This window comes from Panthera uncia (genome assembly GCF_023721935.1).
Source record: "Panthera uncia isolate 11264 chromosome B3 unlocalized genomic scaffold, Puncia_PCG_1.0 HiC_scaffold_2, whole genome shotgun sequence".
NCBI classification, from domain to species: domain Eukaryota; kingdom Metazoa; phylum Chordata; class Mammalia; order Carnivora; family Felidae; genus Panthera; species Panthera uncia.
Genome location: NW_026057583.1, coordinates 1,326,236 through 1,341,750, shown reverse-complemented (window position 1 = coordinate 1,341,750; position 15,515 = coordinate 1,326,236). Strand labels below are relative to the sequence as shown.

At 57.3% G+C, this 15,515-nt stretch overlaps 1 protein-coding gene across 2 annotated transcripts; it reads left to right on the top strand.

The window, feature by feature from the left end:
* Positions 1-738: 738 nt before the first annotated feature.
* On the top strand, positions 739-15,511 carry UNC45A (unc-45 myosin chaperone A). Of its 2 annotated transcripts, none has more exons than XM_049614208.1 (20): positions 739-1,085; positions 1,312-1,473; positions 1,707-1,743; positions 2,046-2,221; positions 5,003-5,095; positions 5,574-5,741; positions 6,971-7,139; positions 7,427-7,597; positions 8,983-9,154; positions 9,753-10,053; positions 10,857-10,951; positions 11,182-11,323; positions 11,705-11,845; positions 12,048-12,175; positions 12,362-12,428; positions 12,842-12,955; positions 13,173-13,288; positions 14,139-14,256; positions 14,363-14,518; positions 14,670-15,511. In XM_049614208.1, the coding sequence occupies exons 1-20, from the start codon at positions 1,080-1,082 to the stop codon at positions 14,925-14,927; spliced, it is 2,790 nt and encodes a 929-aa protein (XP_049470165.1). In that variant the 5' UTR covers positions 739-1,079; the 3' UTR covers positions 14,928-15,511. The 2 variants fall into 2 exon arrangements, with proteins under 2 accessions (XP_049470165.1, XP_049470164.1); XM_049614207.1 differs by having other exon boundaries at positions 739-1,130.
* The last annotated feature ends 4 nt before the right edge of the window (positions 15,512-15,515 follow it).

Below are 15,515 nucleotides of genomic sequence, written 5' to 3'. Positions count from 1 at the left end.
GCACTGGCCCACCACCCCCACTTGTGCCAGACTAGCTGGGATGCTGATGGCCGCCACTACCCCGGTTTTTTCTGTCCTCGGCTGTCGGATACCCCGGAGGAAGCTTACTGCTGTCACCTGCAGGCTGCAGGGGGCTCCTGCTGCACCCGGGCTGAATTTGAGGCCTTGTACCAGGTCAACCTGTCCGCCCTTCCGCCCCCACCCCTCCTCAGGTGAGAACACCAGCCCCAGAGCCACTGGGATCCTGACAGGGTGTTCCAGCATCCGGGGCTCTGTTTTTAAATTCTGGGGCGAAAGGCTTAGTACAGACTAGTGGAGGGGCCGACTTCGAACAGAAAATCGCGTGAATGCATGATTACAAACAGTTTTGTGGAGGAAGTTCAGGAGGCTGTGTAAGCGGGTAACAAGGAGCCACTGCATGCATCGTGGGGCTGGGGCGGGGTGGGACGGGTGTCTAGACTAAGAGGATTTTGTAGTCCGCGGATTACACCCGTTATGGTTGGGGTTTCCAATCCTGAATCCGTCCATGAATGGTTTCACCGCACCTGCGAGCCCCCTGAATTTCTAGTTAGGAATTCTACATTTATCTGGGGAGAGGGGTGTCCCGAGCTTTCTCCGGACTCTAAGGGGCTCAGTAACCCAAAGGCTGCAGCAGTGAGGGCGCGGCTGGGGCCAGCACCTTGATACTCTCGCCTCTCCCACAGGGGCCGGGGTCCGCTCCTAGCGCTGGGCCTCTATACCCTGCTGCTCGTGGCCCTGATGACCGCCGACCTCGTGCACTTCTGCCGCAGTCGGGCAGGGGGTCGGCGCCCAGGCAGCCTCGGGCCTCCCTCTGGGTCCTCTGCCGCGCGCCCCCTGCGGATCTCTGCTGGAACACACTAGGCGCGCCCACGGCTACTCTGCGCCGCGGACCCGAGCCCCGCCCCCTCGCCCGGCGCGCTCTCGCGTTGGCCCCGCCCCTTCCCTGACACGCGCTCTGACGCAGGACCGGGGCGGGGCCGCCGACGCCAGATTCCTGAGCCTGATCCCACCCCGCCCCAGAGACTGCGCTTGCGCGCGCCTTGGACTCTGGCTCCGCGATGACTGTGAGTGGTCCAGGCACCCCCGAGCCCCGGCCGGCTGCCCCCGGGGTGCGTACCCGTCCCGCCCGCGCCATGGCTACTTCCCACCTGTTCTGACCGTTCCCGACCCTCCTTCTCCCCAAGTCTTGGCCCTCCATGGGATTTGCCCCTGACCCCCAGTCTCCTCTCTCCCAGCTCCCCGGCCCTGGCTGGAGCCCACCCCCAGTGTTTCCACCCATTCCCTCCACAGGCCAGCTCAGTGGAGCAGCTGCGGAAGGAGGGCAACGAGTTGTTCAAATGCGGGGACTACGAGGGCGCCCTGACGGCCTACACTCAGGCCCTGGGTCTGGGTGCGACGCCTCAGGACCAGGCGATCCTGCATCGAAACCGGGCCGCCTGCCACCTGAAGCTGGTGAGGGAGCCCACTGCCCTTCTTCTGCCCTGCCACGGCCCGGTTTCCCCGTCTCGCTGCTGCTTGGGCCCCGGTTGGGCATTCACCTTCCCAGGCCACCTACACTGGTCTGATGTCTCTTGGGCCTCCGGGTGGTGGTGAATCGAGTGGCTCTAGGGAACTACCCTGCTGCCCCGCTAGTGCTGGGAAAGGGAGATGACCAGCCTCTCCAGCCCCTGAACCTCTTCTTGCAGGAAGATTACGACAAAGCCGAAACCGAAGCATCCAAAGGTAGGGGACTGTGGGCGGTGGTGTGGAGCTGTGGGGCTTCTCCTGGGGGGCAGGGATTCTGGGACCACCGCATGTTCACATTCTCCTTTTCCTTTGGCCCCTGAAACACCTCTGCTTTCTTTCTTTCCCACTTCCTTGGGCATTTCCTTTTCTGCAGCTACCCTCACCTTTTCTGAGGCTGGATTACTGAGTCCCACATCTGTCCCCCCACCTTCCTCTGGCCCTCGAGATCTTTCCCCTACTGCTCTTGCCTGGAGATTGGTGGCCTCATGGGTGCTGACGGAGCTCCCGTTTGTACTCAGCCATTGAAAAGGACGGAGGGGATGTCAAAGCACTTTACCGGCGCAGCCAAGCCCTAGAGAAGTTGGGCCGTCTTGACCAGGCTGTCCTTGACCTGCAGAGATGTGTGAGCCTGGAGCCCAAGAACAAAGTTTTCCAGGAGGCCCTGAGAAACATCGGGGGCCAGATTCAGGAGAAGGTATGTAAATGACATGGGGTGGAGGAGAGAGAGGTGGTAGAGGGACATTGGGCAATGGATCTGGGCAAAGGGTGTAAACACAGAGAGGAGATACTGATGGCAAATGAGCTTAGGGAATGAGGCTCAGTCTTGCTAGTATTTAGGGAAAAGCAAACAGAAATAACAGCAACGTGCCGTTTTTTGGTTGTCTCTTTGGCAAGCTTTTTCTTCCTAATGTTTATATATATTTGAGAGAGAGAGAGCGCGCGAGCGAGCGGAGGAGGGGCAGAGAGCGAGCGAGACCCAGAATCTGAAGCAGGCTCTAGGCTCTGAGCTGTCAGCACAGAGCCCGAGGCAGGGCTCGAACTCATGAACCGCGAGATTATGACCTGAGCTGGAGTCAGACGCTTAACCAACTGAACCACCCAGGCACTCGTTTGGCAAACTTTTTAGGCTTTTACACTCTGCTAGAATTAAGGAGGCAGACACTTAAGTGGTGGGCTTGCTCACCCACTGCTGGAGTTGGTATAAATTGGTACATCTCCTTAGCATATGTCTTAAAATTTTAAATGAGCATTATCTGTGATCCAGTATGTTTACTTCTTGTTGCCTTCCCTAGAGGAGCCTTGCCCATGTACACAAGCAGGCGTGTGTATGTTTATTTCAGACTTGTTTGTAGTAATGAAAAATTAAATTGGAGCTTTGTCTTACCGCCGGCAGTAGGGGAATGGCTAAATAAACTGGGTGCTGCCCTTACTATAGACTCCTATGCCGTCGTCACCAAGAATAGGTAGATCCACGTGTATAGAGGTGAAAAGAGGCTACTTGTTAAATGAAAAAGCAAAGTGGGCTGTAACACACACTGTATGATATCGTTTATGTTAAAACACTACCCCGGGGCGCCTGGGTGGCTCAGTCAGTTAAGTGTCCGACTTCGGCTCAGGTCACGATCTCACAGTCTGTGAGTTCGAGCCCCGCATAGGGCTCTGTGCTGACGGCTCAGAGCCTGGAGCCTGCTTCGGATTCTATGTCTCCCTCTCTCTCTGCCCCTCCCCCGCTCATGCTCTGTCTCTCTCTGTCTCAAAAATAAATAAAAACATTAAAAAAAAAAACCACTACCCCACATACACCCTCAAAATGATACCATGTTTTTTCTGTGGGTCCGTTTGGGTGTGTAAATATGAAGAAAAATCTTTTTAAAAATATACGTCAGAATGATAACAGCATGACTCCTTGGTAAAGGAGTAGATTGATGTTTTGTTTGAGAGAGTGCGCTCATGCGAGTGGGGGAGGGGCAGAGGGAGTCGGAGTGAGAATCTTAAGCAGGCTCTGTCCACGCTGAGTGTGGAGCCCAAGGTGGGGATCGATCTCACAACTGTGAGATCATGATCTGGGTCGAAATCAAGAGTCGGACCCTTAAGCGACCGAGCCAGTCAGTTCCCCCCTCCCTCCCGATGGGGTTTTTCAAAGGAGATTTTGCTTCATCCATTACCTTTATGATCTAGGAACAGACATTGTTTGTATAGTACATATGTTTAAAAGTTACCTTAGGAGAAAAAATATCTGAAGACCATCTTGAACAATGTCCAAGCTCGAATTAATCAGATAACGTGATGTTACAACGCTGGCACAGTGAAAGCAGGAAATACCACGGCAGACACCTTACTGAAAGCTTGAGACCTGGGAAGGCACATCGTTTCGTCTCCATGCCAGCTCTGTGTGGTCAGCAGGAGCTGCCTAGGGCCCTGTGTTGAGAAGGATTAGGAAGCAGATGGCCCGGGGCTAGCAGAATGTGCCATGACAGATTTGTCTGTCTGCCCTGAATGCAAAGGGGGAAGCCGGGAGTGGTGCACGGGCTAGGTGTGTGCCCCTGTCCGTAACCCTGGGTGGAGGGAGGGCCTAGGATGGTCTTAATCAGATTATTTTATTATTTCATTTATTATTTTTGAGACAGTGAGCAGGGAAGGAGCAGAAAGAGGGAGACAGAGGATCTGAAGCGGGCTCTGCACTGACAGCAGAGAGCCCGATGCGGGGCTCGAATTCACGAACCTTGAGATCATGACCTGGGCTGAAGCCCGATGCTTAACTGCCTGAGCCATTCAGGTGCCCCGATTTCTGACAAGTTTTTTTAAATAATCTGATTGAGGGGCACCTGGGTGGCTCAGTCGATTAAACATCGGGCTTCAGCCCAGGTCATGGTCTCATGGTTGGTGAGTTCGAGCCCCGCATCGGGCTCTCTGCTGTCAGTGCAGAGCCCGCTTCAGATCCTCTGTCTCCCTCTGTCTCTGTCCCTCACCTGCACCCTCTTTCTCTCAAAAATAAATAAACATTAAAAAAAAAGAAAGAAGTTGTCAGAGGAGAGTTCTGGAGCCACAGGGAGCATTAGCAACTACCTCCTGATCTCCTGGCTCCCTTGCAGCAGGCGTCAGTGCCGAGTTCTGTGTCGTGGGCAGAGTACCCATGCTGCCACAGCATAGAGGGTAGCAGTGGGAATGGGTTGCCTCATGGCCAACAGGATGCCCGCCCTTCTGAATGGCACTGCCTTCAGCATTGGCGCCACCTGTCCTGCCCAAGCGGGAAGCCGCTCAGAAAGGAAAACAGCCGAGGGAAGTTTGGGTGAAGCTGCCAGGCGAGTCTCTTCCTGCCCAAGGTAGCTTGGTGCCCGCCCTAAACCCAAATGTCCTAGCTGTGCCTCCCGGAGACCGGAGCCAGGCCGTGGGAGGAGCCGAAGAGAACAAATAGGGAATGTGATGTCTCTGGCTAAGAGAGTGATTTCTTCCATGCCTCGTTGGTTTGTCGTAGGTGCGGTACATGTCCTCGACGGACGCCAAAGTGGAACAGATGTTTCAGATACTCTTGGACCCCCAAGAGAAAGGCACCGAGAAAAAGCAGAAGGTATATCCATGTCTGGACTGAGTGAGTGGGGGCTGAACTCCCAGTGGAGCTGCCCCTCCCTGTGTGCTGATGTTGGCCCAGAAGCTGCTGCTGTGCCTCTGGCAGCCGAGCTCCCAGAGCCTGAGCGACAGCTTCAGGGCCTGGGGCCTGGGGCCTGGGGCCTGGGGCCTGAGCGTGAGGCACGGAGAGGGAACCTGTGTTCATTGAGCGCCTCGTTGCCAGGGGCTAGGGCCATGGAGGTGACTGAGGCGGGCTCTGCCAGGGACTCAGGATTCCGTTTACTCTAACCATCAATCCCGAGAGCAAGCTCTTCCTTCTACTTACAGAGGAGGAAACTGCAGTTCAGAGAGGTTCAGTTTATGGCCAAGGTCACTCAGGTGCTGAGTGGAAGCAGTGAGGCCCAGAGCTCAGGGTCTCTGCTTGCCCTGGCCTGTGCTGCCTGTAGTGTCCGCAGTGTGGCGCACTTCCTTTGACACAGGCTTCCCAGAACCTGGTGGTGCTGGCCCGGGAGGATGCCGGGGCGGAGAAGATCTTCCGGAGCAATGGGGTTCAGCTCTTACAACGCCTGCTGGACACGGGTGAGGCCGACCTCATGCTGGCGGCTCTGCGCACGCTGGTCGGCATTTGCTCCGAGCACCAGTCTCGGGTAGGTGGGGCGGAGGGGCGGGGTTGCTACCTCAGTCAATCTGTCTGTCCCTCCCTCCACCCACCCAGCCACCCACCCCTCATCGTATTCCCAGAACTGAAGGCAGAGTTCAAGGAGACCTGTAACAAGAGAGGAAAAATTAAAATAGCTCGAAAAAGCCCAATGTGATTTGGGATGAGCTGGGGCCTGAAAAGAGCAAAAGCAGCCCACCGGTACCCCAAGCCCTTGCTTTTGGTGGGCTTAAAGTGTGCGGCGGGCTCAGAGATGCCTGGCCCCAGACTCACGCACCGTCCACACAGTGAGAGAAGCTTGGTACCAGGAGAAGGGTCCCTGTCCTTCCCTAACCATCAAACTGGCATTTCCCCTGCGGGGCATCCTCCAGCGAATGATGTGGTCAGTGATGTTACCCACAGCATCTGGACCATCGAGACAGTGACCACATATGCGGGGCTTGACCCTGAACGGATTCTCAGCATAGACGGGGCACATCCAGTACAGACAGTTCCACAAGAACAGTCCTACCCCGATGAAGTCTGCGCCCTCGCTCTTGCCTGAGCAGGCTGGACCCAGGGGACAGGGACTCGAGCCTTGGTTCCTTCCAGAGGCACCCGTGATTCCTAGACCAGGGATGGAGCTGTGGGACATTCTGTGAAAGATGTTTGGGCCAAGCTCAGGCTGTATTTCTGGGTCTCCCAAGACTAAGAGTGGTGAAACCATGCGAATTGCATCTACCTCCTTCTGCCTTCCTGCCTGTGCCAGTGTGAATATCCAGCTTAGAAATGGGGTAGAGAGACCTTGCAGTCTGTTCCATGCATGTCCACATGCCCAGACTGTAGACAGAGCCTCACACTTGGCATTGGAAAGGAACTAGGTGTCCCTGGAGCTGAGTCCCAGAGCTTGTCCGGACTTATGTGACTCCTTGCTAGGGAAACACGAACCAAAGCAGCTGTTCTTGGGGCCACAGTGTTCCTTGTCTCCTCTCACTGGAGCCGAGGAGAGGAGAGGTAGTGGTGGATGCCTCTGGAATGCTTTCTTTAGGAAGCCTTTCCAGCAGAATAATCCTGGCATTACCCCTGGTCACACCCTCAGGCCCACTTTGATTCCACTTGGAGCTGGTCCTTCCACCCAGATGTCTTCTCCCCCTCTGGCCACACTCACAACTCACACTTAGGGGTCTCTGTAGCTGCCCTTCACCAACTGGAGGCTCTGTCCCTCTCTGTCCCACACAGACAGTGGCAACCCTGAGCGTGCTGGGAACTCGGCGGGTAGTCTCCATCCTGGGCGTGGAAAACCAGGCCGTGTCCCTGGCTGCCTGCCACCTGCTGCAGGTTATATTTGATGCCCTCAAGGAAGGTGTCAAGAAAGGCTTCAGAGGCAAAGAAGGCGCCATCATTGTGGGTGAGTAGAATCAGGTCCACGGTCCTTTGGGTGTTGCGATCGTGGAGGGGAAGGGGCTCAGCCAAACAAGCCAGCTCTTTGCAGCTGCAGGTTGTTGAGGAATGTGGCTTGGGGACAGTATTTGACTCTAGGTTCTAAGCCAGGGTACCTACAGGGAAGGCTGGAGCCCAGGCCAGAGCCCAGGATGCAGGTCTCCCTTTTCTGTGTCTCCCTGGCCTACTGGGGAAGTTCAGGGGCCGGACAGGGCTGGGCCACTGTGGAGCCCACTAATGTCTTTTCATTGCCAGATCCTGCCCGGGAGCTAAAGATCCTTATCAGTAACCTCTTGGAACTACTGACTGAGGTGGGGGTCTCTGGTCAAGGTCGGGACAACGCTCTGACCCTCCTGATTAAAACAGTGCCCCGGAAGTCTCTTAAGGACCCCAACAACAGCCTCACCCTCTGGGTCATTGACCAAGGTTGGTGATCAGTTTTAAAGAAGGACAAGGACACTGAGCGTATGTGTTACATCTTGCTTGGGTGACTGGGCCGAGTTATCCCCAGTGGGGACTGTTCCCTGCCATATGTCTGCACTGAAGTGTACCCTGTGGCTGCGTCGTATCCTTAGAGAACTCAGAGTTAGACTCTTCAGCCGTGAGCATGTGCACATGCTTGTACATCGAGCAGATGTTGCACGCAGGTTAAGGGGGAGGCTGGACCAGCTTTCTGTGTTTGAAGTTTTTTCAGTGAGTGTAAATTACTTCTATACTCAGAGAAAAAATGCTTAGAAGTTTACTATATAAATTCATACTTCTCAGGGCGCCTGGCTGTCTCAGTTGGTGGAACACACCAACTCTTGATCTTGGGGTCATGAGTTCGAGCCTTGCATTGGGCAGAGAGAGTACTTTAAAAGAGTATTACATACATACGTACATACATGCATATATTCATTAACTAATTCGTACTTCTCTGTTCCCTTAAAACGTAAGTGAGGAAGGTTTGGCAAAGTCCCTGCATGAATACATTTATCGGGGGCTCATCCTTCAGTGTCCCAGTCATGGTGTGAGCCATGGGTGTTATTTTCCCCTTCAGTTTTACAGACCAGGAGCCTCAGAGTCCCCAGAACATTTGGCCCCATGGGTAGGGCCACCATGCAGTCCTCACTTCTTTAGTTTTTTTTTTTAAATTTTTTTTTTTTTCCAACGTTTTTTATTTATTTTTGGGACAGAGAGAGACAGAGCATGAACGGGGGAGGGGCAGAGAGAGAGGGAGACACAGAATCGGAAACAGGCTCCAGGCTCCGAGCCATCAGCCCAGAGCCTGACGCGGGGCTCGAACTCACAGACCGCGAGATCGTGACCTGGCTGAAGTCGGACGCTTAACCGACTGCGCCACCCAGGCGCCCCTTCTTTAGTTTTATTTATTTATTTTTTAATGTTTCTTTTTGAGAGAGGGAAAGGAGAGACAGAGCATGAGTGGGGGAGGCAGAGAGAAAGGGAGACACAGAATCCAAAGCAGGCTCCAGGTTCTGAGCTGTCAACACAGAGCCTAACGCAGGACTCGAACTCACGAACCTGAGAGATCATGACCTGAGCTGAAGTCAGATGTGTAACTGACTGAGCCACCCAGGTGCCCCCATGCGGTCCTCACTTCTGAGTTCCTTCCCCGACCCCAGAGCCGCCTCCATAGGCAGTGGTGGTTAGCTGGCCATGCTCTCTGAGCCTGCTTTGCGTGTGGCTGTCCACGCCCTATGCCCTTGTCCCTGAGAGGTCCCTCTTCTCCGTGCCTCTCCCAGGGAGCATCCTCCCTTTGCCGCTAGGGGTTGGAACTAGCATTCTGCTGCCTAAATAGTGTGTCTTTTCAGGCCTGAAAAAGATTCTGGAGGTGGGGGGCTCTGTGCAGGACCCTCCTGGGGAACTCATGGTGACGGCGAACAGCCGCATGAGCGCCTCCGTCCTCCTCAGCAAGCTTTTCGATGACCTGAAGTGTGATGCTGAGAGGGAGAATTTCCACCGACTCTGCGAAAACTACATCAAGTAAGGGAATTGGCCCCTTGTCTCATTGCCGGGGGCTCTGACAGGAGTCCTGACCCCTCAGGGAAGGGTGGCAGGGAAAGGTTTTCGGCAGGGAGAGCAGCCTGGGGGAGGCCTAGCCGGGGACAGGGACACTTCTTTTCCCAAAGTGGCCTCCCCGGGGACGTTCTGTGATCCGTTCTACGATGCAGCAATGTCCTCGAGCACTCCCTGTGCTTCCTGAGCACTTGTGTGTATCCGTTCCCACACGGTGGTGCAGCGTGATAGTCCTCCTACCCTTAAGGAGGCGACAGGTGGGGCTGAAGACACATCGTAAACTACGTAGAACAATTTCAGGTCTTGATGAGTACAGGGAAGGCAATGGACGGTGGTGTGAGCGAGAGTAACCTATGTCAGGCATATAATCAGGGGAGGCCTGGAAGCCCAGAGAGAGAAAATGGGCAGCTGGCCTCCTGGGGAACGTCCTAGTCTGCCCATTGGTGGCTTTTCTTGCTGTTCCCGCCCAAGTAGTGCAGATGCCTGGCCGGTGGACGGGAAGGGGGGGAAGGAGGGTCCCGTTATGTCAGCTTTGGTGTGACAGCTGTCACCCTGTGCCCCTCAGGAGCTGGTTTGAGGGCCAAGGGCTGGCCGGGAAGCTGCGGGCCATCCAGACGGTGTCCTGCCTCCTGCAGGGCCCATGCGAAGCCGGCAACCGGGCCCTGGAGCTGAGTGGCGTCATGGAGAGCGTGATCGCTCTGTGTGCCTCTGAGCAGGAGGAAGAGCAGCTGGTAGCCGTGGAGGCCCTCATCCACGCGGCCGGCAAGGCCAAGCGGGCCTCGTTCATCACCGCCAACGGCGTCTCGCTGCTGAAGGACCTGTATAAGCGCAGCGAGAAGGACAGCATCCGGATCCGGGCGCTGGTGGTGAGACGTGCCGGCCGGGGCTGGGCACACGGGTGGGTGGGCAGGCAGGGGTATCGGGTGGCCCGTATCTCAGGGTGCGGCTCCGGCACATGCTGGTGAAAATATGGGATGTGCGGGGCCTCGTCGAGGCCGGAGGCATGAGCCCTGGCTCCTTCTACCACGCGGCTCATGGTCCAGTCGGGGGGATGAGCCTCGTCCTGAGAGGACTCATGCCGCCCCCTGGAGGTGGTAGGAGAAGCTCCGGGAGGAGATGGTGGAGGAGGAAGAGGACCGCGGGGCCAGGCTAGTCAAAGGGGCCATGCGGAAAGGCGGGGCCTGCAGGCGGCCCCAGGTGCTGGTGGCTTGAGCACTGGATGGCCTCCATGCAGCTTGGGAGAGCCAGTCCTCCTCCTTGGGGAGGCCTGAAAACCCAGAGAGAGAAAATGAGATTAGTCTCGGACTTCTCCATCCCGGGAGGATGTTGCCTTGGCCGAGGCACCTGTCTTCTCGCCACACGTGTCACAGCTCCACCTGTAAAGAGCTCTTTGTCTGACACGGAAATGAACAGAGCAAGTCCAGGTGTAGATCTGGAGGGGCTGGGATCCAGGCCTGCGCAGGGGACGATACGCCAGTCTCTCCAGATGTGTGTCACGTGGCCACCCCAGTAGCTGATCTGCTGCCGGTGCTGCAGGTGGTAGCCTGGGGTGGATGTGCGTGGCCTCCAGAGGGCCGGGCCGAATGTCAGGGAGAGAGCCGGGCTCAGAGGAGCCCAGCTCTGCCTCCACCCGCGGAGACCGACAGCTGGTTCTCGCCGCCTCCTCCAGGGGCTGTGCAAGCTCGGCTCGGCTGGAGGGACGGACTTCAGCATGAAGCAGTTTGCCGAAGGCTCTACTCTCAAACTCGCCAAGCAGTGTCGAAAGTGAGTTATTTGGTGTTGCCATGGCTTCCCACCTTCGAGAGAAAGGTCTGGGTGGAGGGTGGGACCTCCTCATGACCCTGCTCTCCTCCAGGCAGACCCTCCTGGATCCTGCCACGTGAACTGCTTCGTGCGCGGAGGGGGTGCACAAGCCTGTGGCTTTGCCCGCTCGGTCTTGGCGGCCCCTTCCCCCAGCCCTTCTGATGGTCATCCGCCGCCCCACGTGTCCCCAGGTGGCTGTGCAATGACCAGATCGATGCCGGCACCCGGCGCTGGGCAGTGGAGGGCCTGGCCTACCTCACCTTCGACGCCGATGTGAAGGAAGAGTTTGTGGAAGATGAGGCCGCCCTGAAGGCTCTGTTCCAGCTCAGCAGGGTAGCTCGTGGCTTCCCATAGTCCTCTGGGAACAGCGTCTAGGATTAGAACTTACCGAGCTCTTTTGGCAGGTCTCGGCCAGAGGCTCTTGTGGCCTCGGATGGGTGGGGAGGGCTGGCAGCCCGCGTGGGTGCTCCGTGGCGTAGACCTGCTGGGCTGCACCTGCGGCATCAGACATGATGGATGGTCTGTTTGGAGGAGTTCGGGGGGTCGGGTGTGTGAGCTCCCAGAGTCTGGGGCCAGCTTGGGCCTGGGAGGTTCCCACGTTCATCCCGGAGCCCGAGCGGTCCTGCTGGGGGTAGAGTCGGTGACCTGGGCAGCATTTGTCCCATGCTCCTTTGCCCCGGGATGGCCGGCTGACCGCCCCTCTGCTGCCGGCAGTCCGAGGAGAGGTCGGTGCTCTTCGCGGTGGCCTCGGCACTGGTGAACTGCACCAATAGCTACGACTATGAGGAGCCGGACCCCAAGATGGTGGAGCTGGCCAAGTATGCCAAGCAGCATGTTCCGGAGCAGCACCCCAAGGTGAGGGAGCCTGAGAGGCTTTGGGGGCCTCTGTGCCTTTGGGACCAGTTGACCTGGGGCATCCACAGCAGCTTAAACGTCCGTGTGAGCAAGTTTCTTTCCCTTTGTACTCCTGTTCATCGGTTTGTGCTGTACGGAGGGTCCCCCTTTTCCTGTCCAGTCAGCCAAGGCTCTTCTGCTAATAAGCTGCCTCCCCACCCAGGACAAAGCAGGTTTCGTGCAGGCTCGGGTGAAGAAGCTGCTGGCGGCGGGCGTGGTGTCGGCCATGACGTGCATGGTGAAGACCGAGAGCCCCGTGCTGACCAATTCCTGCCGAGAGCTGCTCTCCAGGTGAGGCCGCCTCGGCGCAGCCAGAAGCCTCGAGACGGTCCGTGTAACTGCAGAGGAGCAGGTCCCCGGGGCCACGGGCCTCTGGGAGTGAGGGGCCACCGTGTAGCTTCCTGCCTTCGCTGAGCCCAGACGGTGCGGTGTGAGCCAGAGCCCCCGCCCCCGCCCACCTTCACCCTCTCCCCGCAGGGTCTTCCTGGCTTTGGTGGACGATGTAGAAGACCGCGGCACTGTGGTTGCTCAGGGAGGGGGCAAGGTAAGCTTGCACGCTCCTTCCTGGTGGTCTGTAAAACGTGACTCAGCGGCCGCCACACTGGAGACGAGGCCGGAAGGCATTACGAATGACCGGCAGGAACATCTTCCTGCCGAGTGAGTGATGCCGACGAGGGCAGGTTTGTGCCCATTCAGGTCCCAAGTTCTCCTCCTCTCCCTCGTGTCACTGACCTGCATGGTCTGGGGCCCAGCACAAGCCATGGCTGGCCCTTAATAGGTGTTTCCCGAAGTGTTTGGGCAACTTAAGGGGATGCCTGGGAGACATGAAGAGATCTGAGCAATGTGGTCAAGCCCGGGGGAGGAGAGAGGCGAGCACCCGGTCAGGGCTCAGGGCCTGGTGGTTTGGGCCTGATCTGCTAGGACACATCTCGGACACTCATGGGCTTGTCCCCACAGGCTCTGCTCCCACTGGCCCTGGAAGGCACTGATGTGGGGCAGACAAAGGCTGCCCAGGCTCTTGCCAAGCTCACCATCACCTCCAACCCAGAGATGACTTTTCCTGGAGAGCGGGTATGTGTCCTGCTGCCCCAGCCCTGGCCTCTCCTCCACCTCTCACTGGGTCCTGGTGGCCTCTGACCTGGGCTATGGCTCCTCCTTGGGACTGACAGGACGTGGCAGCTTTGCTGAGCCCTGGTGTGGGGAGGGTGGCCTTCTCTCTGAGGGCGGGCTCTGCCCCTCAGGGCGGTGGGGGCGGGGCGAGTGGCCCTGACAGGTGGATGTATCACAGATCTACGAGGTGGTCCGGCCCCTCGTCTCCCTGTTGCACCTCAACTGCTCAGGCTTGCAGAACTTCGAGGCACTCATGGCTCTGACCAACCTGGCGGGGATCAGTGAGAGGCTCCGGTAAGGTCCCTCGGGACAGGGGGCCTGGGCAGGGAGGGCATTTACCCCAGGACTGCACTTGACAGCGTGAAGAGCACTCTTGGGTCATTGCTTTATTTGAGCCTCGCGGTGACCTCTGTGTATTATGTAGCTGGGGAGACAGGCCAGTTTTGACTAGGCCAGCGTTCCACGAGTGGGCAAGGCATTGGGCAGCGACAGTGCGAGCTCTAGAGTCAGACTGCCCGGGTTTATTAAATCCTGACTTCACTGGTTACCGGTGTGCAACCTTAACCTCAAAGAAGTGCTGCTCTGTGCCTCTGTTTTCCTTCTGGGAAATGGGATGGTTATAGTACCCATAGGTACTACAGGGGTAGTAGCAAGGAGAGGTAAATGAGAAAACGCAGGCAAAAGCACTTAGTACACAGAACGTGGCTCCCAGCAACGTGCCCAGTCAACATGTGTCAGCTATTACTACTAATTGTGATATTGGCCCCGTTATCCACTACTCACCCTTGGTCTCTTCTTGTGCAAAACAGTTGTAATCATACCTGCACCTACACCATAGGGCCGTGGTGAGGACTAGGCAAGATAGTCCAAGTTCGGGGTCAGGGTAGGTGCTTAAATGTTAGCTGTTAGCATCACCATCACCAGCCCCCTGGTCTCTTAACTCCTACTGTAGAGCATTTTCCACGGTCCCATGCTGTCCCCCAGGCCTGCTTTAAGAAGCTGGAAAGCAGTGCCATTCATACCTGGTGCAGGAGGGTCTTTGGATACCCCCTGGGAAATCCTTGGCCTGGGGCTCGATTGTGTGGGGACGCTGGGGTGGGGGAGGTGGATGCGGAGGCTCACCTTTCCACCCTCGGCCCTACAGGCAGAAGATCCTGAAGGAGAAGGCCGTGCCCATGATCGAGGGCTATATGTTCGAGGAGCACGAGATGATCCGCCGGGCAGCCACAGAGTGCATGTGTAATTTGGCTATGAGCAAGGAGGTGAGGGCTGGTCCGGGTAGTCCAGACGGGCAGGCATGCAGAAGTACCTGTGTCCCGCCAGGCTTTGCCCCAGCCGACTCCGTCCCCTCCCCTCTTCTGGCTGCAGGTGCAGGACCTGTTTGAAGCCAAGGGCAACGACCGGCTGAAGCTGCTGGTGCTGTATAGCGGGGAGGACGACGAGCTGCTGCGGCGGGCAGCTGCTGGGGGCCTGGCCATGCTCACCTCCATGCGGCCCTCCCTCTGCAGCCGCATCCCCCAAGTGGTCAGTGCCTCGGTGCGGGAGGGAAGGTGGGCCAGGAACTCCCTGCATGCTGGCGGTTGGTGGGGTGCGGGGGGGATCCCAGGGCACGCAGATGTGCTTCTGCCAGGGTTGAGCCTGTTGCTCGGTGGTGGCACTGCCCTGTTTCCCGCAGACCACGCACTGGCTGGAGATCCTGCAGGCCTTGCTTCTAAGCTCCAACCAGGAGCTGCAGCACCGGGGTGCCGTGGTGGCACTGAACATGGTGGAGGCCTCGAAAGACATAGCCAGCAGCCTGATGGAGAGCGAAGTGCTGGAGATCCTGTCGGTGCTGGCTAAGGCCAAGGAAAGCCCTGTCACAAGGGCTGCCGCAGCTTGCCTGGCAAAAGCGGTGGAATACGGGCTTATCAAACCCAACCAGGATGGAGAATGAGGGGCTGCCTCACGCACACGTCACCTGTTGCAGCAGAGGAGTGAGGACATACGCAGCTTGGGCTGGTGGGGGCTGGGATGCTGCACACTGGCTTCTCTGTAGCTGCCCTTTGACGTCCTCTGCTAAGTCAGGGATCACCTTCAGTCACACTGCCTCCGGCCTCACGCAGCAGAGCCCTTTTCCTGTACTACTGTAGAGAGCTGGGAATGGGGAAGGTACATCCTAACCCAGCCTGTGGGTTCCCGGCATTGGGAAAGGGCGCATCAAGCAGCCTCACCAGCTGGGAGCAACTCCTGAGCCTGCTAGCGGGACTGCCTCGACCCTCTAAGTATAGGAAGTGAAATGTGTGCCCTGTCCCGAGGCAGGGAGGGCTGGCTGTGAGCCAGGCCTGGTTGAGTCTACAGCAGAGCTACACAGCACAGCCCCCGGGACGGAGGGAATCCAATGGCTTCTCCACCCTGGAGCCTGCTGAGTTGCTTTTTAATTCTGCTCGAGGGTCAAGGGGTAAACCTAGGAAGCTAATAAAAATCTGTTCCGTCGCTTGGGAATAAATGGGTTTGGACTCCCAGATGCTGCCCCTTCAATATT

What these genes read in the sequence shown, in the direction of transcription:
- UNC45A (XM_049614207.1), top strand. Translation starts at nt 1,080, where the DNA reads ATGACTGTGAGTGGTCCAGGCACCCCCGAGCCCCGGCCGGCTGCCCCC. An exon ending in AGAAGGCGCCATCATTGTGG is followed by an intron (nt 7,140 to 7,426) that starts GTGAGTAGAATC and finishes TTTCATTGCCAG; the next exon opens with ATCCTGCCCGGGAGCTAAAG. An exon ending in GCAGCCGCATCCCCCAAGTG is followed by an intron (nt 14,519 to 14,669) that starts GTCAGTGCCTCG and finishes TGTTTCCCGCAG; the next exon opens with ACCACGCACTGGCTGGAGAT.